Source organism: Eubalaena glacialis, chromosome 3 (assembly GCF_028564815.1).
Source record: "Eubalaena glacialis isolate mEubGla1 chromosome 3, mEubGla1.1.hap2.+ XY, whole genome shotgun sequence".
Lineage (NCBI taxonomy): Eukaryota > Metazoa > Chordata > Mammalia > Artiodactyla > Balaenidae > Eubalaena > Eubalaena glacialis.
In genome coordinates this window covers 29,248,318-29,275,365 of record NC_083718.1, presented here as the reverse complement: position 1 = coordinate 29,275,365, position 27,048 = coordinate 29,248,318, and the positions used below count along the sequence as shown (strand labels likewise).

At 33.8% G+C, this 27,048-nt stretch overlaps 1 protein-coding gene across 7 annotated transcripts in view; it reads right to left on the bottom strand.

The window, feature by feature from the left end:
• Nucleotides 1–27,048, bottom strand: part of CEP170 (centrosomal protein 170) — a 144,307-nt gene that overhangs the window by 18,170 nt on the left and 99,089 nt on the right. For all 7 annotated transcript variants that reach the window (XM_061187392.1, XM_061187390.1, XM_061187395.1 and 4 more), the window contains 4 exons: nt 19,490–19,639; nt 16,558–16,684; nt 12,538–14,373; nt 5,151–5,385 (listed from right to left, as the gene is read on the bottom strand). In XM_061187392.1, the coding sequence (XP_061043375.1) occupies nt 5,151–5,385; nt 12,538–14,373; nt 16,558–16,684; nt 19,490–19,639 (2,348 nt within the window). The remainder of the gene's footprint in view (nt 1–5,150; nt 5,386–12,537; nt 14,374–16,557; nt 16,685–19,489; nt 19,640–27,048) is intronic.

Below are 27,048 nucleotides of genomic sequence, written 5' to 3'. Positions count from 1 at the left end.
TGTAGTCTTTAAACTTATGAATATGCTTCAAATAAACTGAGCAAGTCATGAAGAGGTAATGGTAAGAAGATAACTTTGAAGGTCTTAGCACACTCTTGGCCATCAATAAACAGTTCCTAAATAAATGAGAAAAATTAAAGAAACAACCACCACCACCACCCCATGCCATTTCCCCCAGACACAAAGTCTGCAAGTTAAAAGAAGATGGTGTGAAGTCACCTGACAGGAAAATACTGCCCTTATTCAATGAGCAAGATTTGAGATAGCCAAAGTACATGCAGAGAGGTAGTATAAGGTATCCTCAGGTCAGAGAATATGATGAAGGCATAATATCTAGGAAATGCTGAAAAACTATACAGAAACTGAAGAATAACTGTCATTTGACAGTTATTCGGGGCAGATGTTTTGTTCCTACCCTTGCTATTTGGAGCTGGCCTAGCCCAACAGAACAAACAGACACAGGCTGGACCTAGACTTTAGCTATTTTGAACCAATAAAGCTTAAAACTGACTGAACAGATGTACTTTATTCCTTGATAATGTAATTTTTATCTCTATGGTCTTTTCTCCAAAATAAAAAATACTTTAGTATTATTAAAGCTCACTTCCACACATACCCCCAAATATAGTATATCCTTTAACTGCATTGCCATTAAAAGACTTTTTAAACTAAAATAGATTGCTATGCATAGATGTTTCATTACATTACTTTATAGATTATAAGGAACCCCATACTACTTAATTCTGGCCACTAAATTAAACTGACTCTTACCAAAAAAATAAAACAAAAAAGCTTTTAGTAATGTATTAAAATTACAAGTATTTGGTTTTTCACCGTTAAGATTACCATACATTTGTAATTTTAATTGCAAATATTATTTAGGCTTGAAAAATATAAACCATAGTTCTATTTTAAAATTTTTAAAAATGTATTTAATAGGTATTCTTATTTGAATTTCACTAATAAAAGTATTATATGTAAAAGACTTAGTAATAATAAAAGCCTTTTCCCTCTTGACATGAAGTGTCAGATGACTTTACTTTGGAGGCCATCAAATCAGGGAGTAGGACTCATTAGGTGGGTGTTCTGTGATACATTTATTTAACAATCATTTCAATATTAAAAAAAAAAAAACAGACCACTTACATATTAGCGTTATTATTCTCAGGTAAAAAAGAACATTTTAAAATAATGTTTGGATTGAAAATGTGAACAAAACCTTGGTTGAGATTCTTAGGTTTCCTATTTGTATAGGGTAAGCCTAATAAAATATTTTATAAATTATAAGAATATAGCACTGATTCTGAAACTCCAATTACATCTGGAGTCATACAGAAAATGGAAAGCTCACAATTAAGTTCTAAATATAATCATATTTGAGTATACACACACACCACAGTTTTCTCTGCACTCCACTTAAATATAACATTTATTGATAGCTTACTATATGTGTCAAGCACTAGGTTATGTACATGCATCAGTCTGTCAACTCTCTCAAGTTGGCACTACTGTTACGTCCATTTTATGCATGAGATCACTAGAGCACAGTTACTTAACTTGTCAAGGGTCATACAGACCTTGTGGGTAGAGCTGGGTTTCAATCTAGAAAGCCTGATCCCAGAGTCCACGATTTTGATCATTCAGCTATACTGCATCCTTATAATTTAGGTTATACCTCCGAGTTCAACAGTATTCTAGGTTCACTCACCATTTCTTGGCAATATCATCTATGACCACAGCTTCAAGTATTTTCTCTTTGACTTCCAAAATGATGATTCTAGCTCTCATCAGCTTCCTGTGTTGCAGAGCCATACGCTTTCACATGGCTGTTCCTTAAGTACCTTAAAGTCAGTATGTCCAAAATGAAGCTTGTCTTCCTTCTTGTCTTTTGTCTTCCTTATTCTTACCAATATCCATTTGAACAACTATGGAGTCATGCTGGCAATCATCAAACGCTGTCAACTGTTACACGTCCATATCTCCACTTGTACCCTCACTACCACTATCTTGTCTCAGGTCTTCAATATCTTGCACATTAACTTCTAGAATAGATTACTAGTTTATCTCTAGGCTCTCTTCTCTCTCAAACAATTCTACAAAAGGCCCTTCAGAGTTACCTTCTTTTAATATAGATCTTAAGTTACCTTCCTTTTCAAAAATCTTAAAGTTTCAACATAATAAAATAATATGCACACTTCGTAGCTGGCATTCAAAGTCTCTTATTATTTAGCTGGCTCCGTATTATCTTCAATTTAGTCATCCATTAACTATATACCTTTACATCTTATACTTGGACACACTTCATATTTTTTAAAACCTCTTCTGTCACTCTGCCTGTATCAACTGCACACAACACCTTTGCTTCTTTCCTCTGACTCTGAACTGAGGACATCCATGTCTAAGTCATCTTTACAGTTCACTCACACTAAACACTACATTCTGCTCATAGGAGTTGCTTAGGAATTCTTTGCTGAGTGGACGGGGATTACACGCATATACACAATATATATAAAGAACTTATGCATACAAAAACATGATCCAAAACAAAACTGCAGAGGTGTAAAGGTGCAAGAGGATCTCACCTTTGCAAATAATACCTTCAATCAACATTAGGATAAAATATTATATTGCCTTTATGATTTAATCCTCTCCTATAACATATCTATAATGAACTGGTTGTTAAACCTTAAAATAAAACATTGTTAACTAGAACTCTCTCCTAAAAAATTTAATGTTACAGTGGAATGTGTAATAATGAATCTAAAACACTGAAATATCTTTAAGTGCATTGTGATTCAAATGAGAATTATGTAATCTTCCAGTATAATTTTTAGGTTAAATGTATTATATTTGATAATCTGTAAAGGTGGTATTATAGCTTTGTTTACCCTAAAATTCATAAAGGTATAATCTAAGAAATTCCTAAGGGAAGCAAATCTGTATCTGTGTTATAATGGAGAAACTGGGACAAGCGCTATCGAAAGCACATGTATCGGGGGTACCCGGAAAAATGTTTCCTCTTCAAATTGAAAGACTAAATATATTATATTTTGCTTATATTCTTTATATTCCAGATGGAATTTTTGTGCTTTAAGTTTAAACGAAGGTAAATAATTACTATGTACAGACTTACAAAGTGCTGGTTTAGTAATACAGCTCTAAAATCTAAGCAAATAGAGTATGACAAAGCATAAAACATTTTGTAATAAATTAAAATCATTATTGTGCTTTTCAAATAAAAGTATCTTTACCTATTACTCTTTAAAAAGTATTGCTCCAGCATGTGAGTTTTCTTAAGTGAAAGTGGTAGCCAATTTAAAGAAATAAAGCTACGTATTTCTCCATTCTATTTAGTATGTGATTCATAGTTATTTGAAAATAAATTTCCTCATATTAAGCAAACTTATCAGCATCTTATAGGAACATTAAATATCAACATTAACTTTCTTTCCTTGCATACTTCCTATCCTCCCCCCGCCTTTTTAAATTTCTTAATAAACAAAAAGAACTTTCTCTTGCTTTGAGATGTATGGCTGAAAAATATACCTTGAAAAATTAAATCCCAATAGCAAGTTTTATTAGCATAATGCTACTAAGAAACTGGAGGAAAAAGGCATGAAATCATTAGAGGTTAAATAGCCTAGCTTTAGAGTACTACTATAGATAATAAAATATACATAGACAAGGGTAATAAAATGCACATACTAACAAAATAAAAACTCAGTGAAAATACAACAGACAGTTCTTATTCACTTTCCCCTTTGTATCATAATTCTTTTCTGTTTAGGGGCAGGGAAGTGGGTTTGGCCCAGAAGAAGGTGTTTAGGTGTCCTAGTTTGGGGTAGACAGCTTGAGACGCAAAGCCTCCTAAGAAAAAGCAGAACACTCTAGTTCCCCCAGGTACCCCTTGAGCTCACGTGGTGAGACTTCTGCATGGGAAGGAGAAAAATGCTGAGACAAGAGCAAGGCCTCCTGTTGCCAGCTGTGCCCACAAGAAAAAATGTAGTGTCAAGATTCTCTCACTAACAGGAGTTTTGTGGGCCCATAATAATTCATGGATCCCAAAGCACATATATGCCTGTACTCTAATCAGAACTGGTTTACAATGCTTCAATAATTATTGTCATTTATATGGCCAAAAAACAATGTTTAAGCAGCGCAATGAGATTAGAAGGGCATGTTCTTTAAGAACTAAAAGCAATCACAAGTGAACAGTCACTAAAGACAAAAAAACCAAAAAACCAAAAAACCTAAACATTAAACTAATGAGCCAGAAAAAAACAATTCACAGAAGTCCACAGAGTAAAGAAAACAAAAGATGAACATCATAAAATCATCATAAAAGTTTTTTTAAAAAGCATTTATGAATTATTATAAATAAATTCTTTAATAAATGTTGTCAAGTATAAAACTTGAAGATTAGGGTCTTGAACTAAAGGCAGAAATAATTTTAGCATGTACACAGTGAAAATGTTTAGGTAACATGTGGCATACTGCAGTAACATTTAATACCTTACAAACTTAAAAAACCCTTAACTACTATAGCATTTGAGTAGAGCCTCTCTTTAATGTTCAACTACAATGTTATCAATTAAAAATCACATCTGCAGCATGAATTTTACTTTTATTATGTAATCTTAAGGTTATTATAAATACATTTAAGATTCAAAATAATATTTTCATTTAATTATTAAAGGATTGTACTGACTGTATCTAATGAACTCACCAAAGTGTGAGTAATAATCTGACTAACTCTAATTCTCCCCAGAGAACATTAGCAACATCTCTAACAAGTACACTATTACCTCTTTGGAAGGTAAAAGGAAAGTAATCAAAAATTTAGCTGCACAATTCTCAATTATGTAGATACTGACTACCTTTCAAAAATTATATTAATTCATCAGTATCTCTACTAGAAATAAGAAATGGCGGTTTACCAAAATAAATTAATTCTACAACATGTAAGTAGCACTCACATTAAAAATACCATATGAAAAAAAAAGGACAGACAGTAATACTACCAACAAAACTAAGTTCATAGTTATCTGTGGATTTCATTCCTTGGACTATTAGTACAAACCAAGTAAAAGCTAAACTTGTTATCAAGTTGGAACAATTTCAACTCTTAGAGATAACCCATTAAAACCAACCTGGCTATTTCTTCTCGATGAGCAGTCCAATCTCGGATGTAGTCTTCCTGTTCTTTTATCCGGTGTTTGAATGAAGAACTAGTAGGCATTGCTGACCCAGAGCTCTGCAATCGAGTCGTTTTCAGGGCTGGAGAAGTACGTAGACGGGTATGTTTAGGGGAATTACGGTTTGATCCAAATTCATCTTCTGAGGTGGAAGCATAATCAGTAGGAAAGCGCCTCCATCTTGAATTTACTAAATTAGTTTAATTATTAAAAAAAGAATTATTATGTTATCTTTTAAAAGAGATAAAATAAAAATCATGATTTCAAAAACACCATGAGAGCACACACAGCACAATTTTCAATAACTGATGTACACATACCTCACAAAAACCATAAGTCTACTACTCCTTAAAGATAGAAACATTATACTTTGGTGAATTAAAAACAATGAGGAATTAAGAAGAATAGAAAGATCACATTTTCTGTAGCATGGTGAATAAACATTCAGATGAAAAATTCACTAATGACAAACAACTAAGCAAGCTCTATTCATAAATGTTTAACTCAGGTGCTATTTAACTGCAAATATTTCTCATTTAAGTGACGATATGGATTTTTTTAAATGATAGCAACAACAGCAACAAAAATAAAAATAAAGGAAAAGATTTCCTCATGCCACACGGACTTTCAACATGGAGATGGTAAAAACCCTCTTTTCCCAACATACAAATATGCATAATTCCTGCTGTGGAAATTATGCCTTATGGCAGGAAAAAAAAACATTACCTCTGTCATTCAACATCCTGTTATGCTATGCTTGGAAAAAATCTTTTTACACGGTAAAAACACAACAAAGCATCTTCAGTACAACTGCTGCTTTGACACTGAAAGCATATGGTGAAAGCAGACAATGGCAATAAAACCTACAAGCTATTCTCACAACCACTGACATTTATGGCACAGAAGATACTGACAATAGTCACATTAAAGAAAGTGGCAATCACTTTCTTATTTAAGGTTAGTAAAGATTTAAAAAATGGTTTTGCTGACACATTTGAAAATCAGAAGACAAATTAATGCAGACAGATCACTACTACTGTTAATATAAGAATCAAACATAAAGTGTGAAGCATAAAGAGGTAAAAAACAGGGAGATAACGGCTAATTCATGGTAAACTTCAAAAGGGCAGGAATTATGCCTATTTAAGCCACTAACATGTACCTAGCACTTAGCAGAGTGTCCGGCTAACAAATGTTTAATAAATATTTTTGAATAAATGAATTAATTCCTAGATACTGACCATTTCCTCCTCTCAAATTAGAAAAAACTAGTAAAAAGCATGAGATGTCTTTGGTGGCTAAAGTGATAAAACTTTAGCTCCTGCTATAAGTTCCAACTGCTATTAATATTAGAAGAGTTTTACCTCTCTCTCTCTTTTAAAACAGAAACTGCCTCTAGGCTGTGTAGGTTTGTGAAGTCTAGAATTCCTTCATACTACTCCACTAGAATTTTATGCCTTTCCGGTCTTTTCCTCCCCTAACTACATTTTTGCCTGGGGCTCTGTAAGGCTGAGTTGGCTCTCAAATAAAATTGATACACACTGCCCCCAGAACTGCTTTAAGAACAGAGAAAAAGAAATCTGTAATCAGGACTACATCATAAATCAGAGCCTACCCATTTGTCTGGATTCAAACTCCTATTTGAGAGAATGAAGATAGGCAGAAACTTCATGGCTTTCTGTAAAAGTGTACGCAAATACATATATGGAACTCCAGGTAATTAATCATAGTTTTTTGAAGGGGGTAATAAATTTCTGATTTTAACATTATAATTCATTAACATAAATATTACTTTTACCATGGTGGAAATTTACTCATTTCTAGACATTCGAAAACTCCTTAAGTTGAACTGACCCTGAGACGTGAAAACAATTTTAGGAAAAGTTAAGGAACAAGAACAAAGAAGTTTTTTTAAAAAACAGAAATATGGCAAGGCAATTAGATATATGGCAAACAAATCTGTACTGTTTAATAAAGGCATTTCATTAAATGATAAATGCTTTTTATTTTGCTATCCTAGAATATGATTCATAAAAGGAAATTCATAAATAAAAAAAGATTATTTGTTAGATTAAAGTTCCTGATTTTTGATGTGGAAACTATGTAACCATACCTAAAACTGAAAATTGGAGAGAAGACAAAACCAATAACAAAGAGTTTTAATAAACTGCAGAAGATATGAAAACATAAGCAGGTATTAAGGAACTCAGGTAGTTAATGTAGAGGTAATTTAGAGAGAATGGCATCAACGGCTGATAGATTTCATGAGTGGCAGAGCGCATGAAAGCAGAATGAGACAGTGAGAACCAAGTGCTAAATGTCAGGAGACAACGTATAAGTTGAGCCACATTAGAATTTAACAGTCTAAGTCTTGAGGTCAGAGAATCATTACATTTTGGAGAAAAGAATAAAAGAGAAACTTCTTTTTCAAATGAAATTCATAAATTTTCCACCTATTTTTATAGGTCTATCTAGAATCCAGTAAGAATACTGAAGCTTCTAATAATAACTTTTAAAGGGGGAGAGGCAATATGGGGGCCTGGTGGGAGGCACAAACTATTGGGTATAAGATGGGCTCAAGGATGTATTATTATACAACATGGGGAATATAGCCAATATTTTGTAATAACTGTAAATGAAAAGTAACCTTTAAAATTACATAAAAAATTAAAAAATAATGGAAGGAAGGAAGGGAGGGAGGGAGGGATGAATGAAGGAAAATAAAAAGAAAAGCAACCAAAAGAACAAAGCATATTTTAAAACCTGAAAGGTAACATATTTAGGTTTGTTCTCCTGAAATTGAGAGATAAAATAAGTAGGACATAGCAGAAAATGAAAATATGATTAATAAGTCTTCGAACAATTAAAGGTTATCTTTACCAATGGAAAGCATATCATACATGGTGTGCTATGAAGCAAAGCTCGAGTTAACCTCTGGACAAAACTTGGCTTGTGTAACAGCAAAGTGTAGAACTGAGAAGTGAAATGATTACTACTGGTGAAAAAGGGACTGGGAAAGGGAGTTTAAAGCCAGGACCTCTGACCTGTTATTTGTCGAAGAACTTCTCTAAAGGGACTGGGAAAGGGAGTTTAAAGCCAGGACCTCTGACCTGTTATTTGTCAAAGAACTTCTCTCAATACCTTTGCGTTCTTAATCTTTGCTTCCAAACTGTAGCATCAATACATTTTATCTGAAGAAAAATCCCTATAATCTGCTAGCTATTGCAGAGCAAACTTCAAGTAAAAATGTTTTTAACTTTCCCCAGTGCCTTCTTATTTCATAGAATTTTAGAATAAAATGACCTTAGACATTAGATAGTCCAAATTCTTGAATTTATAGATAAAAATCAGGCCTAGAAAGGTCTTGCATTGCTTAAATCAAAGTTTAAGCCAGGTCTACTGACTCCCAGAGTGCAAAATTCGTTCCAAGTGCTTTACAAAAAATAAATATTTTATATTTTTAAAAAAAAAACTCAAGTTAGACTAATTAAAAAAAAAAAGACATTCTAGACTTCTCATAGAATGACTGTTTTTGTGATTTTTTTTTTACCAGTGCTGAAAAATGTTTTTACTTTTTTCTTGAATTTCATCCTTAGGTAAAATCATTTAGAGAATAAAATGTAATTTTATATCATTAGGCTTATTTCATACATTGGTACTAATAAGGCATTTCAGATAAATCCTTAAATTGAAAATTTGTATTGAAGGTATCTGAAATGCCAATCTCTAAGAAGCTTCTTGGGTTGATGAAGTGCTAGACAGCACACATAATAAAATGAGAAAAAGTTCTAAGATGGGCTTAATTAATTTTGTAGTTAACCTGAAAATTATTTTAGTTACATTAGTTAAAAAGACTTATTTTAGTTATAAAATTATGCAACACTCCCTCTTGTGGAAGTAATAAACTACTACATTTCACTAAGAAAACATACTATCTATGATGTATAAATAATTTAAAAAGGAAAAAAGAGTTATTAGGATCATTTATCTGTGACTGTTTTGATTTCTTTTACTGTTAACCAAAACTTTGTTGACATCAAAACACATCCACATCTACAGATGTAACAAATACATTTCAGAAAACAAACATTGCATCTTCATACTTATATCAGAATATTTTTGTGGGAAATTAAGCCACAAACACGCTTTACATGCATATTTATAAGCAAGTAGCAATAAGACCATTTGAGGGAAAAAATCCCTGACAGTGTTCTGTATTGGCCTTTGACCTGAGAAAAAATAACTCAAGCCATGCATGCCCAACTTTTAACTCTTACCATCTATAAATTTTGAGGATTAGAATAAAAGTGGGAAAGCAAACGGTCTAAAAAAATTCTAAGGATGTTAACATGATTTTTAAAATTTTTAGAATGTGTACTTAAAACATAATGAAAACCAACTGCTTTATTTTGATAATTCAGGGTGCTAAGTTTTAAATGTATCGTATGAAAATAAATCTGGATATTTTAATATAACTTCATACTGAAGGATCATTGAAGAAATTTTGGTGGTGTGGGGGGAAACTAAACTCCTACAAACAAATTACATCAGAATTAAAGAAGCATAAAAGAAACCTTACTCTTAATTTTGCTAAATCCGAGATTTCCATGTTTCTATTTTTATCGCATATATTTCTTTGAAAAGCTTTTTTTAACATAGGTTAAAATACAGAATTTGAAGCTTTATAGAATTGTTTTTACATATGACAATTTGGACATCACAGGCTCTAAGTTCAGATATTTCTAAGATCTTTGAAGTTTATAGTGTGAATAGCAACACTGACAAGTATGGTTTCACATTCTTTTAAATCATATTTCAAAAGCTATGAATTTTTATTTTCTTTTTCCATTCAGGATTTATAATTATATTAGGTAGAAATGTCATAATATCAAAGACACCTCAATTAGGAAAATCAAAAAAGTATGTTTGTTTGTTTTAATTTTTACTACCTACCACATGTAACTATTTTAGTATGTTACCCTGGTCATTGTCCTAGATGGGATATAAAACTGTAAATGGGCATCTTGAGAGAATCTGAATATATAATCCTGGATCACAATGTGGCTTCAGGCTCAATAAGGTGGAAAAGAGAACATGAACTTGGTAAAACATCATAATTACAAAGATTATGGTGAACAATACCAAAATCTTTATACTGTATATTGGCCTTATATATATTCATGATAATAATCCAATAGAGTCCAGCTGTCCTCTGGAAGCTTGCACACAAGTAGAGACAATTTCTCAGAGCTAGACTGGTTGTGGTCAAAAAAGCAATAGGTTGGGAATTAAAAGCCTTGGATTCTCAACCTGTTCTTGCTATATATATCTATGTGACCAGGGCAGGTTATTCCATCTCTTGGCCTTAGTTTCCTAAACTGAGTAACCCCTCGAACTATTAAATTCCATGACTCTAATTATTTAATATACTGCTAGTAAGCATGGAGAAGGCCAAGATCACACACGTCAGTTTGCCCTAGGAAATTTCATTAAGCAATTCAAGGTACTTTTTGGACATAGAAAGATGTTTATCAAGTTCTGTATTCAAAGAAGCAAGAAACAAAATATATCTTTAAAGATATATATATACACACACACACATATATGGCATCTTATAGCTGTTTCTTAGACTTGCTGAAGTAATCATATTTGGTTTGCATCTCAAATAAGCCCCTCTGGTAAACACTGAGGAATAAAATCAGATCACTCATGTGTTAAGAGATAGATAACTAGTACCGAAGGAAGAGTTACCAAGAGTTTCATGCTACTTGGTAACATACAACTTATGTCACAGCTTATGTTAAGACAGGAGAATACTTAAACATTTTTATGTACTTAAATAGACATGAGGTGAAGAAACAAGCAATGTGGCAGAAGAAATCTGGTAAGAGTACACACCATAGAATGCAGCACAAAGGAACTGTGAACTGAAGAAGCAGAGCCACATGGAACAACAGATAACAACACTGGGGAAACATAAATCAAGTGAGAGTACTTTTAAAATACTTGGCAACAAACCCATGAACCACCAACCAAAGCTTGAAGTGTAGAAACAAGGAGGACAACAGTAATAACAGAAACGTCATCTATTCTTTTGGAATCAAGACTGTATGTTATCTATCTTCAGCTTACATCCATGATGATCATCATCACCTCACCCATAGACCAGGAAAGAGATGGAATGTGAATGGAGTGGAGGAAAGCAGCAGTGAAGAGGAGAGAGGAGGAACAAAAAATGAAAAAAATAACACTTGCCAAGTACCACTAGTTTTGGGTCTTGTAGGCTGTATTGTGACAGAAGTAAAAATTAAAAAAAAAAAAGATTGCACACCAACTTTCCCCTTTACTCTTCACTCAAGACTTAGGGCTCACTTAGATGATTGATGAAAATGAATCTTCAAGTCTTTTAACAGCTGGTTTCCCCTCAACTGTCCTTTTCAGCCACACCCACATATGAAGCTGATTATGAAGTAATGAGACCATGTTTACAGGATACACACCAATATCTGTCTTAGCACTCTTTGGTTACATATGTATTCTCACTGGCTATGGCTTTGAATATGAAGTATATAAACAGACAAATATGCCAGAAGCAGTTAATTCTGGTGGGGAGAAAGTAGCTTTTGTAATTATTACAATCAATGACAGCTAATTACTATAGTTAAATGATATAACGGCACCTTATGAGATAATGCTCATAACCAGTTAAATTTCTATAGCCCAGTTTCGCCCACGTGCTTAGTGACTGTCTCTCAAATCCATCTTCTTTCACTGCAATAAATTAAGGATCAGTTTTCACCTGCCCCGACCATAAACGGATTTAACTTAAAAAAATACAAGACGTTTCAAAATAAATAGGAAAAAAGGCTAAAACTGATTATTTCATTTAGCTCTGAAAGGAGTAATAAAGGGTATACTGCTTTTCTTCAGACTCTTAGAATTATGTGAAGATGTTTAAAAGTTAAACATGTTTTTAGAAACACAATATTAATTTTTATTAATTTCTATTATATAAACTAGATAATAATTCCTAATCTAACTCTGGCACACAAATCCAGATACCTCACCAACTAGACAATTAAAATTCCCAAATCGGTTCAATATACTTCTAATTTTGAAATCACTATTTTGCACCAGGACATTAATTGGAAGTGTGTATAACTTCTGAATTTTCCATTTACTAAGCTAAATAAAGTAATTTTTATAGGAACAAAACCCTCTACAGCATGACCTTTCTGCTGAAAATTTTGGGAATCAACACTAATATTTAATTTTTAAAAAAAGGAGTCCCAAAACATAAAAGAAATATGCTAATATTATAAAAAGTCTGAATCCAATTTACCTGAAGGAGAGCCATGTGTTGAGGTCATACTTTTGACCTTGGAGTCAGAGAGTCGAGAGATACTGTTAGCTCTAACTCTAGGAGAAAATTTATCTGAAGGTACTAATCTGGCTCCACTTCTAATGATGGCTTCTGCGGTCCGTGAAGAGGCACTGCTTCTAGAGATTGTTGCTTCAGAGTCACTGCGAGCTGATAATGAGCCAAGCCTTGTTCTACGAGGCTGAGCTAACAAATCAATCCTAGAAATGTTACGCCTTCCTGTGGGAGGTTTCGATGTCGAACTTGTTGTGGACACTTCAGAAGCCACAGATGCTTTGTCAGCATCGGCGAGTTCACTGTCTGAAGCTTCACCAAGTCGGGCTCTGCGCAAGAGGGAAGTCCTGGTGGGTCGTGGCCTTGGGAGAGTGGTTGATTTACTGGATGCACCAGGTGCTCCAGGAGAAGTCTTGGACTTAGTTACTTTACTTCCTTCCAGTTTGAAATGTGCATGCTCATCCGTTGAGGTAAGTGGAGTCCTTCCGTGAGATTTACAAGAGTAAGTTTCCTGATCAGACGACATAACATCAGAGATGGCTGAATGAGGTACACTAGAGGTTTGGTCATCATCTGTTAAATCTACTGAAGGCTGCCTTATTCTTCCACTGGACTGCACAAATTTACGACCCTCTGCCCTAGAACCTACATCTGTGGAACGACTTTTTGTTTTCTTTTCAATTTTCTCCCTAGCACCTGAAGATGATGACTTTGTAACATCTTTGGAAGGAGAACCTGTGGAACACCTATCTTTATAGAGACTAGTGAAACTCTTTCGCTTTTGGGTTGACTTTCTTTCAGTCTCTCCAGTAACCAGACTGATGGTACTAGCTGTGTCCACATCAGATTCAGGTGAAATGGAGTTGTCTCTGTTATAACTGGGAGTATCTGGGCCTTCATCAGTTTTATTATCTTCACGCAGTTTAGCTTCTAGAAAAGCCATTACTGCTTCTGTGTCTTTTAGAATAAGGGTTGTGTCCAAACTAGAATCAGTATCCATAGAATCACTTCTTTCTCGTATTCTGCTGGCAGTTGTTAACGCTAAAGAAGAGGATGTAGATGAAGCCTGTTTATTTATATGGGGAATAAGTTCTATGGGTATGTTGGGGCTAGGTTTCTCTATAGTGAAGCTTCCTTGCCGCACTAATGACTTGGAGGATTCCTTCTTGTCTCCTCCCTTTGAAGTCTGACTTTTCAGAATTTCCTCAGCTTTTCTTCGCTTACCCTCCTTTTGTATCACTCTTTCTCCTTTGCTTGTAGAAAGTCCTGGAATTTTTTCTTGAGGTTGTGACTCCTGTTTAAAAGGTTCCTCCCTACATCTATCTATCTGACCTGAAATATTTTTTGAAGAAGATAATTTAGTAGGTGTCCACTGTGCCTGTTCCTTTTGTTCTTGTTGCTGGATTTTAGCTAATGTTTGCTTTACAAAAGAAGCTTCCTTATCAGTTTCACTTTTCTCCTTTCCAGAATAAGAGCTGCCTAAGTGAAGCAGGGTTTTATTATCTCCACCACTTTTAAGAGTCTCACCATTTACTGCCCTGTTCATTTTACTCAGGGCTCTCTCAGCATCCTGTTTATCTTTCTGGTATACCTGTGTAGGTGCTTCTTTCTCCTGAAGTTCCGTGTCTTGCTTTTCTCCTATCTCTGACCTCTGTGCTATAACCTTTGTTCTGGAGCTCTCAAGAGACTTCTCTTCATTTGGAAGCTGGGGAAGGGTTCGTCTCTTTCTCTCTCCCTGACTAGCCAAGCAAGTTGCTGAGCCAGTACTTCTCACTGAAAGGCCAGATTCACTGATATCTGTATCTATAAAATAAAACAACAAATAAGGAACTTATTGGGGCAAACGAGTATCATATTACCTTAGATTCTGAAGTTAAGAAATGGCTTAAGTATAAAGTAAAACTTTGAATAAATAAGCCAACATTGTGACAGTGTAGTTTAAAAAGAAAATACAATGCCAAAATGCACAAATAGGTAGATTACTAATAGGAGAGTCAAGAAAGCATATTGTATGAGATGAAAATCAGGGTCATCTGATCTTAAACCTACATCTGTTGCTCTCTTTTTTCTCTTAATGTGTTTTATGGCAGAGAAGTTTACTGTGTTCATTCTTGCTTTTGTGACTTGTCCCAGCTGTGAAGTTTCGCTCACAAAAAATGGACTCTACGTAGGGTACATAGAATTGCAAAAATAATGACTAATAAACAGTTTGTTATACTTTGAATTACATAGTAAAGAATAATAATACACCTGGTTTTTAATAAGCATTATTATCTACTGAAAGAATGACAAGTTTGGATTTCCTAAGTAAAACAGAAAATGTAGAATTTTAACAAGGTTTTCTAAAAAAAAAATTCAAAGCTCATTAAAAGATTTTTAAAAATTATAAGAACGGAAAAAAGGTGACAGGACTTGCCATAATTTTACAAACTGAGGTATTTTTAAATTATGATCTTCTGGTATATTAAAGCCTCAAACTGAGAAGCCAATGAGAAAATATATAACTTTGATGTTTCCACGTGAGAGACTTTGAGAATACTACTTAAGGAGGACTTTCCTGACTGCTTATAAATGGAATGTATTTCTGAGAAAAGGGATCTTTTTAGGGAAATATAAATTAACATATAAAGCATTTAAATCTTTTGGGGATAAGTGGGAAAAAGATACTAGATATAGCTTCTGTGGGTCTTTTCTTCCCTTTATAATTCTAAAATTTTAGCATTTAAACCTCATAGCAATACTATGGTTATAATGTAGGAAAATACCTAATAACTTACTGATGTAACTTTAATTTAGCAATTAATCATGTTATTTGGTTATGTCTTATCTCCTTAGTGCTACTTGAAGCACTAAACTGTAATAGCTATTTTATATTTTTGTATTTTTCTAGGATTTCTCACACTGTCCTGGCTCCTAACACACACTCAATGAATATTTGACGAGAACATTTTAGATTATAAGTAGATTTATCAGCTTATCTAAGTAAGTTCATTTAGAACATGAAACAGGAATGAAATAATGAAGGCCAAGTACTATTAATTTTTATAACAAGTACAAAATTTTGCTTTCCACAGCTAATAATAATTTTATAATGATTCTTTTGTAAATTTGCCTAGCTTCTCTGTCTGTTTTCTTTGTTTCCCAAACAGTAATCAGTTTATGTGAACCAAGCTGCAAATTACTCTGTCTTTCCAAAGATTTTTGGTAATATTAAAAATTACTTCTAGCTTCTATGATAAATTATATAGCTTTTCTGGTACACTGATGTGTACCTTGCTCAAATACTTGCTGACTAATGTTTACAAAATTCCTAAACAGATTTCTGGGTGTCACAAGTCAAAGACAAAATAAATTTCTATTTCCATTTCCAATAATACAACTAAGAATACAGGTAAAAAGCCACATACAAATTCTCCCTGAGAGTTTTATTTTTAATTAAGAACATAATTAACTGAATCTAATAACAAAATCATAAGAGGCATATAATTTTGTGTTTTTTTAAAGAAACTTTATATTTCAGTTCACAGAAATATAAAAGGTAATAAAAATCATATTACATAGGTCTGCAAATGATGTATTAAGTAAATTAAATACATATTAAGTAAATTCTTTTTCATTGAACGTACGGCATAAAGTGGCATTTAAATATTTGTTGTGTTAATGAATGGGATAGTTTGGAACTGTGTTAGTCTTATTTTTAAATTTTCATTTATATATATGTTGTATATATATAAAGTCACATATAAATTTGTGTGAGTGTGTATATATATGCTTCATCTACAAATTATCTCTTTATCTTCAGTTGGGGTATATTTTAATGATATCTGCATTTTTATTGAAAATAAAATCTATATATAGCATGAGCATGAGACTATGTGAGTATGTTTATTTAGGTTTAATTTATGTCTCACTATACAGATTTAGCTTATAGTATTTTAAAAATTGATGTATGATTCACAAAAAAAAAGAAAGAAGGAAAGAAAATACCATTCTCTAAAGAAACAGGTACAGACAACTCCATTATCCTTTCTTCTTGATCATGCCTTGTATGATTGGCAGCCAAACTAGCCCATTGTGAAACCCAACGCTTGTTTCCAGATGAAGATGTGCCTTCCTAAAGGAGAGAAACAAGAAAATGCAATGACCTAGTCTGGTCAAATCTGATTCTCGTGTTCACAGAATTCCATTTAGTCATTAAATTCCATTTAACCTATCATACAAAGCAATATTGAAACCTCACATTGATATATTATCATGTACTAAATTTCCTCATATATAAATTGAAGATTTTCTAGGCACCTCTTTTAACTACAACATTATTACTGTGAATGTAGTATAATTTTCTGTACTTATTAAGTACTAACAATGGTACTAAAATAAACTCTTAGAGCTTAAAATTTACTGCTACTAAATAAACTCAGGCGTACTACAGTAGCTTTGTGGCTACCACAGTGAAGTTAGTTCTACTCCATTCTACAGAACAGAGAGTTTAAAGACCTATTTCTAAGTTGTTCTCTAGCCCTCTAAATGTTTCCAGGAATCAGATTGGTTCCAGAGTCTCTAGGAGTATTAAATCTCCCAGGTCATATCTTCAGGGATTTCAAAAACAAACCCAAAGCTTGAGGCTTCTTTCTACAACACTTTAGTACTTCCAGAAGAAGCTAGAAATGACTCAACCTTTAAGAATTTTTGTATAACCAGTCTGAACCTAGACCTGCCCCTGTCTACATCTGTCCTTAAGGCAAGTACTTAGTCAACTGTGAAACAGAATTTAATTCATGGTATGCTTCCACAGACTTATGGATGTACATTGGTAATTCTTAAGACTAGGTCAATCTAGGCATTTCATATGGAAGATCTAGGAGTATAGAAAAAATGTTTCCTCACTGAAAGTTTAAGCCAATGCTTAGTATTGAACCTGTAATGACAACTAAGGAATGGAAAGCTCTGACCAAATTTTATTCTGAATTATTCAAAACAATATTTTATTAAAAGTGTCGAATGACAGGCTAGAAACTGATAAATATTTCATACAGACTATATACTATATGATTTCAAGAATAATAGATTAAAATAGTAAGTTGTACACATAGTGACATACATACAGTGAAGCCTAAGGGTACCAAAGCCTGCTGAATCTTTGAATTTCCTCCAAGGTTTCGTGGGAGCTGCTCACAGTTCTGAGACTGAAGGAAGTACCAGCACAAATCACGTTAGGAATACCCACAACAGGGTGGGTTTCAAAGACACACATTTATGTAGACTCATTCTGTGCAGACTGTTCTAATGGCTTGTTTAGGTGACTCCTTCAAAGGCAGGTACATACTCAGGCTATATATAAATTTACTTGGCATGGGCTGAAGGGATAGAGAGGAGAAGAGGAAGTCCTACAAGTTCACAATCACCAGCACCTTTTCTAGATTAATCAGAATACTAAAACATTGCTTCAAGTAAGTATCACTCGCTTTCAATAAGTAAATTACGCATCTCATAAAACAGAAATCAAAATAAAAATTCTCTAAGATGAAGGAGGAAAAAAGAATACTAAAATACAGTAATTGTTTCGACAGTTTCCAGGAAATAGCAGACCATAAAGGAAAAATTTTTACATTAATAAGCAAATATATATGTGTATTTAGTTGTCTATAAAGAATACTTACATTTCAAACAAATACAATACCTCATTTATATTTTGTTTTATTTATATCTTAAGATTTTATTTTATTTATATTCAACATTTACTACTTGTATATTTTAAATTAACTCATTTCCTGAAAGGCAATATAAGAATAAGAGAATGAGTTAAGAAATCAAGTCTCCTTAAGGTTCAAATTCTGGCGCCACAAGGTACTAGTTTTAAGACACTGACCAAATTAATTTCTACATACTTCAGTTTCATTATTTGTAAAATGGTACGCAGAAAGCGTCCACTGAATGTTAGATCTTGTTAGTTGAATAAATTACAATTAATTAATAATTCTCAGTCATATACATTTTTTTTAACACTTCTTTCCGACATATCAGTGTAGAATGAAATTCTAATATTTCTGATAAGGGAATAAACATTTGTTGACTGCATAAATCTCAGACAATTATGATGCTGGGTACTTTCCATGCTTCACATCCTTCCCTGTAAATAGGTTTTATCAAAAATGCCATTTGTATAGATGAGAAAACTGAAGATGAGAGAGGGGAAATGACTGACTCAAAGGTATTCTGTTAAATGTGGCAGTTCTGGGATTCGCACTCAGGTCCTAGAAGCTCTACTATACTATACTGACTCCAAAACTATCTTAACCAAGCCACCCTTAATTAATTTCACATTATTCTAGTTACATCCTGGGCTGCACTACAAGGGCACTTATTTAGGTTTATAAGTTGTATCTATCAGGCACTACCATACACATGTTTCCTGGCATGACAGATCTTTCCATTCCAAATACATGACCTCCTAGAAAGTATATGCAGTGTATATTCTTTTGTCTTATCTCATAATGTCAATTAGATTAGTGAGCACATAGTTCATTAATTGCTTACTGAAATTTAACATTTTCACTCACTGACAAAAGCATATTAATTTAAAGTATTTTACAAGAGGATGTATCAATTGTTTATAATAATATACAGTTGACCCTTGAACAAAGGTGGGGGGGGTGAGGGGAATAAGGGTTCCAACCCTCTATGTAGTCAAAAATCCATGTATAACTTTGCAGTTGGCCCTCTGTGTCCATGGTCCCCAATCCTTGGATTCAACCAACCATGGATCATGTACTACCAGAGTATGTACCTAGTGAAAAAAAATGTGTGTGTGAGTGGAGCTGCGCAGTTCAAACCCGTGTTGTTCAAGGGTCAGCTGTAATTACAAATGATAAAAATTTATATTTTGTGCATGTAAAAAATATGAGAAAGATGTGTATACCTCTGAGCTGTGAAATCCAGGTGTACTCAGTGGTTTTCTTTCTTCCATTACTACTGCAGCAGAATTGAGAGCCCAATCTTTTACCAGATCTTTATGTTTTTCTTTGATAACAGGCCTATTATAATCTTGATTGTCATCTACTCCAAATACCTAGGAGGAGAAAATTATTTTATAAATGAAAAGTCTGAGTACCAGATTAATATGTGAGTATTATCAGTAACTTCAGAGGCAAATAATATTTCAAGTTAATTTCATAGGTAACTTCAACAATGAGGGAAACTTGTTTAATGATAGGGTAACATCCAATAGGAGTAACAGCTGGAGCCGAAAACAGGGCAGTGACAGCTTATGTAAATGTCCTTTTTAAACATTTAGCAAAATGTACTATTTGATAATAAATAAAAGATATTCAGGATATTACATTTGCTTTGTTAGAAGATGCTAATAATGTTAAGCATTACAATAATGCCAAGAGTTAGGAAAGAGTACCACACCACTTCAGCTTGTTTTCAGCTTGTCTCTTTGCTCTGTTATTTTTGAGAAGCATGCTGGAAGCTTAAAGGTATGGCTGATTTTTTCTGTTCCTTCCCTAACAGATGCTTAACATTTACATATATGAGTTAAATTTATACATATAGTTTTCTAAGGTCCTAAATGACAGATTTTAACATATGATCTTTGTATAGAATATACCATAATTCTCAAACTTTGTATAGAATATAATTTTTAAACTTAAAGGCCTTTGTTTGAAATGCAGATTCCTGAGTCTGTTCACACAGATCAGCATTTTCAATAAGAAGGCTGTCTATGGTCAACACTTCTGAAATATTCTAAACACAGAGACCAACAATCAATCATGTGCCTTTAAGGGCAGTTACCTGAGTCTTACTCATTTATTGGCACATAATAGGCCCTGAATAGACTGGGAAAAGGTTATAACTAAATAAACTTTAACCTTCTGTTTTACTATTAAGCCTACTTTGCTCCCAATGCTTATTATTTACAGGTAATAGTTGTGGCTCTAATTATCACAATAAAGAATAATAATGTGTTTCAATTAGCACTTTGTAGAAAGGATCTTTAGAACATAACCAAAGAGCCTTCATTTTCTACCAAAAAGGAAAAAACCCTTAGGTTAAACTATTTTCCAGAAACCTTTTTAATGATATAGTATACCTAGCTGATAAATTCTGAAGTCCACATTTAGTAAAGCGGATACCAAATTTTCAAATTCACTAAACTTGGAAATGTTACCACTAGATGGCATTACTTAATATTTAATTCAAATATAACTACAGTTTTCAGGAATTACGATTTAATATTCTGTTGAACCACTCAATATTTTAAATTATCTTTGCTTTAAGAGCAAATTGTGTATTAACTTTAAATCAAATATAAATTTTAATAATACATGGAAGCACAGTGTACAGAAGGAAAAAACCAAACCTGCTTCATTTTGCTAAACAGCAGAATTAGTAAGTTTAACAAGAACAGCAATAAAACCTGCTAAGTATACCTTTCCATGTGCTCTGCCTTCAACCCCACTTATAAAGAAAGAAATTAGAACTACTAAGTTATGTGACTATCTTAAAATAAAATTTTAAAATTATTTCTAACTCAAGTCACTGAACTCCACATTTACTGAAGTTTATTTCCTTATTTGTATAATTACTAGAAAAAAAATTACAGTTCAAGTTTGGGAGTAAGAGACAAAAATAACCACATGTGATTACTTGCATGTTGCATCTCTCTGGCATGTTAATTTACAAATTACCTTCAGTTAATTTCTGATTTGATGATATTTAATTCTAATAATGGACTTCCAAAACTTGATTTCTTCAAATATCTAAGCACCAGCAGTTTCAAATATATTAAATCTCTCCAAATCGCTTCTGACACTATTTTGAAATAATAACAAAAGACCCACACACAGAGAACTAATGTTTTTAGGGAGGGGGACTGAAGTTGTACAGAAAGAGTATTCAGATGACTTTCTACAGATTCCTCTTAAAACATTAGAGATAGCTGTGCATATATATCTGTCAGAGAAGTAGCAATTTATTTTCCAAGCAAGTGATAGGGCCTGAAGTACTGCTGTATGAGCAAAGAAGCCTTCAAAGTTCATATCTGTATTTTTGATAGTGTTTTGAAAAATTAGTAATAGTTACAACTAGCTCAGCTTGAAATCCAAACTGTCATTTTCGTGTCTAGGTACAAAAAATCCACAACTTTCGTGTGAAAACAAAGACAGAAACAGCTATACTGTCTATGTACTTTGAAGCTATAATACTTTTCATATCTAAAAAAGTACATATAATCTGACATGCAATATAATGCTTAAACAGAACTTAAGAGCTCCTCAAAGCAGAGACCAAGTTTGCTAGATTTTCTCATCTTTTCATTCTAGATTTTGTCCCTAGGTGATTCCACCCATATCCAAGGCTTCACTTAAATCACCAACTGTAGACAGCTGCTCACCTATCTGTACTTTCTTCTCCTAGATGGCTAAAGGGTATTTCAAATACAGTATACTAACCCAGGCTCATGAATCTCTTCTCTTCCCCACTCTGACCAGGGCTCGATTAAACCCCCAAACCTAATAGAGTACGAAATCAGGTGTCCCTCACTCAGCTAGGAACTTTTTTAGGCTAGAAGTCTAAACTGAGGAAGGGAGAGAGATCAGATATCTGTCCAACTTTTATGCTTCCACTCTAAGTAGAACCCTCCTCCCCAAGTTTGTCAGTCAGTTTTTAATTCTTCCGAAGGGCATGGGGAGGAAGGAGGAGTGGTATGGGAACAGAAAATTTCTTTTTGAACTTATATTCTCTGAGCTCTCTGGGACTGGCAGTTTAAAGATAACTTATTTATCTTAGGGGTTGGGAGTGGCTTTCATGTGCTCTCTCCTACAGTTCCCATGAGCCAGGTGGATGCATCTCCATATGGGGGAGTGACCTGTGACACTCCCCACAGCCTCTAGGTTTAGGGTAAGAAGACAGAATTATGGAACATGTTCTCAATCTTTTCTTTTGAATATGTGTATGTGATATCTGGCATCTCACTTTGGGATTTCACATCTATATCTCATTGACTACTTTAAACAATTTTAACAACCTGTTACTGAGATATGGTACTTGTTATTTGTAGGCTATTGGGCTCACCACCATAGGGCATTTAATATATATATAATATAGATATAACTCAGTCCTTGCTCTCGAGGAGTTTAGTCCAAAACAGGAGCTTAGGAAAAAAAAAGAGAATGCCACCCGAACCATGCAGGGGTATTTTGCAGTTAAAACAATATTTCTATAAGAACCAGACAATATTTTTAGATTTTAGTTTTAAATTTAAAGAAACTAAACATTCTTCAGATGATAAAGGGCCAGTATATACAAGACAAACCAAGCCTATGAAAAGTTTGCCCTTGGTTTTTCACTAGCATATTACCATTATCGTCATTTTTGTTTAAAAGTTCAGACTATACTAAAAATGTTCACCGCTTCTAATTCTGAAATTGGAGGTTGGGGAAGGGGGAATAATGGTATATCAAACCAAAGAACACAGGATTAACTTTCATGGGGGTAAATATTCCACCTACTGAATACTTGTAAAGAGAGGTCAAATTACATTTGGCAACCTCAGACATAGGTGGCTTGCTTCTTGTGACAGAAAGTGGAGACAAAAGGGGTGGGGGAAGGGAGAAAACTTAGGCATAGAAATACGATAATACAAATGTAGAGCAAAATGGCAATTCAATAGCAATAGTCCTTTATTTATTAGCTAAAAAATTTTCCAAATCAGTTGAAATTCAGAATTTATCTTCCCACAGAAATGAGAAACATAATAGGTTAAATATCAAGCTTTTGTAGGCCTATTTTAAAATAACAACGGAAGAATGGTACTGCATTAGTATACTGATCATATCAAAGTGTCTAAGTAAAAATGCACTCGTTTCACCCTCAGATGATGAGAACGTCTCTTTCTTCAATGAGCAACGACCTCCTGGGTAAGGAGAGCAGGGTCTCTACCAGTTCAAATCAATAGTAGAGGTTCCCATGGCTTATGGAAATCACTTCACACATAAATAGTTCAAGAACTATGCAGAATGCTAGCCACTAACATCAGGGAACAAAATCAGGAAGATTTAATAGAGGATAATTTTTTTTAACTTGTAATTTTCCATGAAACTCTAATTTCATTTTTAAAATGCAAAGTCCCACAAATTCAGTGGAATAAACGGTTCTGAATGTTTAACATTGTTATTTTTATAACATACTTGTAATCAACTTTTAAATGGAAAATTCAGACAAAATTGTTAGAAAAAAAGGAGTTCAGAATGGGGGTAGGAGAGATATTTTATAATTTATCATGGTATACAAATAAAAACATGTACATGCATGCTCATGGAGCATTATTCACAATAGCCAAAAGGTAGAAACAACCCAAATGTCTATTAATGGATGAATGGATAAATAAAATGTGGTATACCCACACAATGGTATATTATTCAGTCATAAAAAGGAATGAAGTGTTGATGCATGCTATAGCATGGATGAACCTTGAAAAGATATGCTAAGTGAAAAGTAGCAAGTCATAAAAGGCCACATACTATGAGATGCCATTTATATGACATGGCCAGAATATGCTAATCCACTGATGCAGAGAGTAGATTAGTGGTTGCCAGGAGCTGGGGGATGGAGGAATATGAAGTGACTGCTTAATAGGTATGGGATTTCTTTTTAGGGTGATGAAAATGTCCAGGAATTAGACAGTGCTGATGGTTGCATAACACCATGAATGTACTAAAAATCAATAAACTGCACACTTTAAATGGCTAACATGGTAAATGTCATGTGAATTTTACCTCAGTTTTTTAAAAAGGGCACTATCTGGCCTTACCTTCTTCCTTTTTACCTCTGTCTGGGTAAATCTTTGTCCTCTCCCAAAATCTATCCTACATCCTTGATTCTTCCCATTCCTTAGGAGTCTTACAGCCACAATCTCTTCCCTTTCCATCACTGTTTACCATTCTTTTTCTATTAGCTCCTTCTTTTGTATATTCAAATCACACTCAGGTCTACTCTAATGCTTCTATAGTTAAAATGTCCAATTTCTCTCCTCTTTATGGCTTATTTCATTGTCATGAATTCTTTTCTTTCATCCCTAAAATCTGACTGCTCATCAATGACCATCTTACCTTTCCTTTCCTCGCCAAACAGATTCTTAAGCACTAAGTCGTTAGGTAGGTACCGCTAGAAATGCAAAGGTATCTCTACTTTTCTACTAATCAAGGCAATTCCCCTGAAACTTATACATTTCTTCTGACACAACCATGTTTCTTAGTACAAGAAATCATGTTTCTTAGTACAAAGAAAAGCTTATAAAACATACAAGGTTTTAAATTATACATTTTAACAAGTTACTTTGAAATCAAGATATAAACTAGTTTCAGCACATAAAATACAGGAAAACCTGTTTGTGGAGGCCTGATTGGATTTAACCAATCTATAAATTCAATGAAATAATTTAGCTAATATATAGCTAACCACATACAAATATTGATAAAAATGAAAAAAGCATGTCAAAAATTTTTCTTTCTCATTCATTCATTCAACAGATATTGAGTTCTACTACATACCAGGCACTGTTCAAGGCATAAGACATACAGAAATGGTCAAGGCAAATAAGATCATTCTAGAAAGGACAGAAAGAAAGTAAACTAGCTAGAGGTAAGTTCTATAAAGAAAATGAAACATGGTAGTAAGAGGGGAATGCTAGGGCTATTTTAGGTAGGGTGGTTAAAAAAAGCCTCTGAAAGTAAATTATGAGAAGGAGGTAGGCATGCAAAAACAAAACAAAACAAAAAAACCACACAGGGAAGAGCTCATTAGACTAGGGCACAGTAAGTGGAAAGCCCCTTAAAAGCAGGAAAATAAATAAGATCTCATACAATAATAGAGAAAGGAAAACAGGGGCAAACCTATTACATGTTAAGCTTTTGACTGAAAAAAAGGTGAGGGTTCCCTTATGAAGCTTTGGGAATTAATATAGCAGGATAGGGTTTCCTATACCTAAGAAGAACATGGGGTGCTAAGAAGGGGAGAGGAGCATCAATCAGAGTGACCAAAAGTAAATTCTCCTGATAGAAAATTTTTAAAAAAATTGTTCAGTGAAGAGACTGCAAAAAAGAAGATTAGTATAAGAGGAAGAAAAATCAAGCTGTCATAATTTACCTGTTAAGAACCACTATTTGCTTTGGCCCATTAACTCAGATTATTTCTGGATTGACAGGAAGTAGAAAAAAATGTTAAGTCAAAATCCAAATGCAGCCTCTGTTATCAATGTCCTCTCTTACGACTCAAGCTCTTATTTGATCTCTTATCCTTTAGTTCCCATACATCTTCACTGGGTGTTTGAGTGGACTTTGAACATGCCTCCTTCCTCTGTGTTCTAACTGGCACGCTCTACCTAGATTCTGACTCTGGTTTATCATAGTTCCCTGGCTCTGCCTGGGACCTAATGTAAAATCTTGCTGTGAACTAGAGTTTGGAATATCTCCATTCCAAACTGCTTAAACCTGGATCTAGGTTCTCAGCACGGACTTCCTCTGGGCTGACGCACTGCTGTAGATGTTCTTCATTCCATGTTTCCAGTCTTGTTATAGTTCTCCTCGTTCTGGATTTTTCCCTACCACCTGCTGCCTACAGAATCAGCACTGATAGATACAAGGCCCCATGAGGGGAGAGAATATGCTAATAAGAGGTATTTGGGGAGTCAAAACTCAGGAAAGGAGAAGTATCTGGAAAAACTGGTCTATGGTATGAAATTTATGGAGAAGAGAAATACTTTTTCAAAAGAACCTCAAGCCCTCTACAATGACCAATTTTTTCCTTTTCATTTAATATTCAGCTTTCCGTTTTCACTACAAATCTTTCTCATTTAGCTTGAAAGGCTATGAAGCAGCCCTGACAACATCCTCCTCTTCCCTCGGCAGTACTGTGGACGAAGGAGTGGGGAAAGAAACTGGTACTATGATGGGTTCTCTAGGTACCATAGGGAAGTCAAAGGAGGGAGGTCTAGGGGAGATTATCATTGCAATGGAAGATAATTACCTTTAATCCAGGCAGTTAACAGCACTTTCTTATTATAGCGCATCTCCATGTAAGCTTAGATGTAAAACTTAAGAGTTCTTTATAAATAACAGACATTTGTGTTAATATTATAAAAGGTAAATTTGGGGACAAAGCATAAAATAAGCTTATCTACTGACAAACACACAACGCAAAAGTACAAACCAAAATGCTGTAATCCCATAACTTGGGGGTTGGGGTGTGGATATCTCAGCACCTTTTAACTACTTAACAATACAACCAGCACTGAAAAAGATAATAGGATTTCAGCTTGATCATCTCTTTAAAGAGATCACATTTTAACAGTATGCAACTTCTCCTGAGTTAAGATGGAAACATATGTTCTGCTTATCTTCTCTAGACCCAGAAATACAATGTATTTTGGGGAAAAACTGAAAAGGCATTCTAGTGCTTATCATATTTAATATCAGT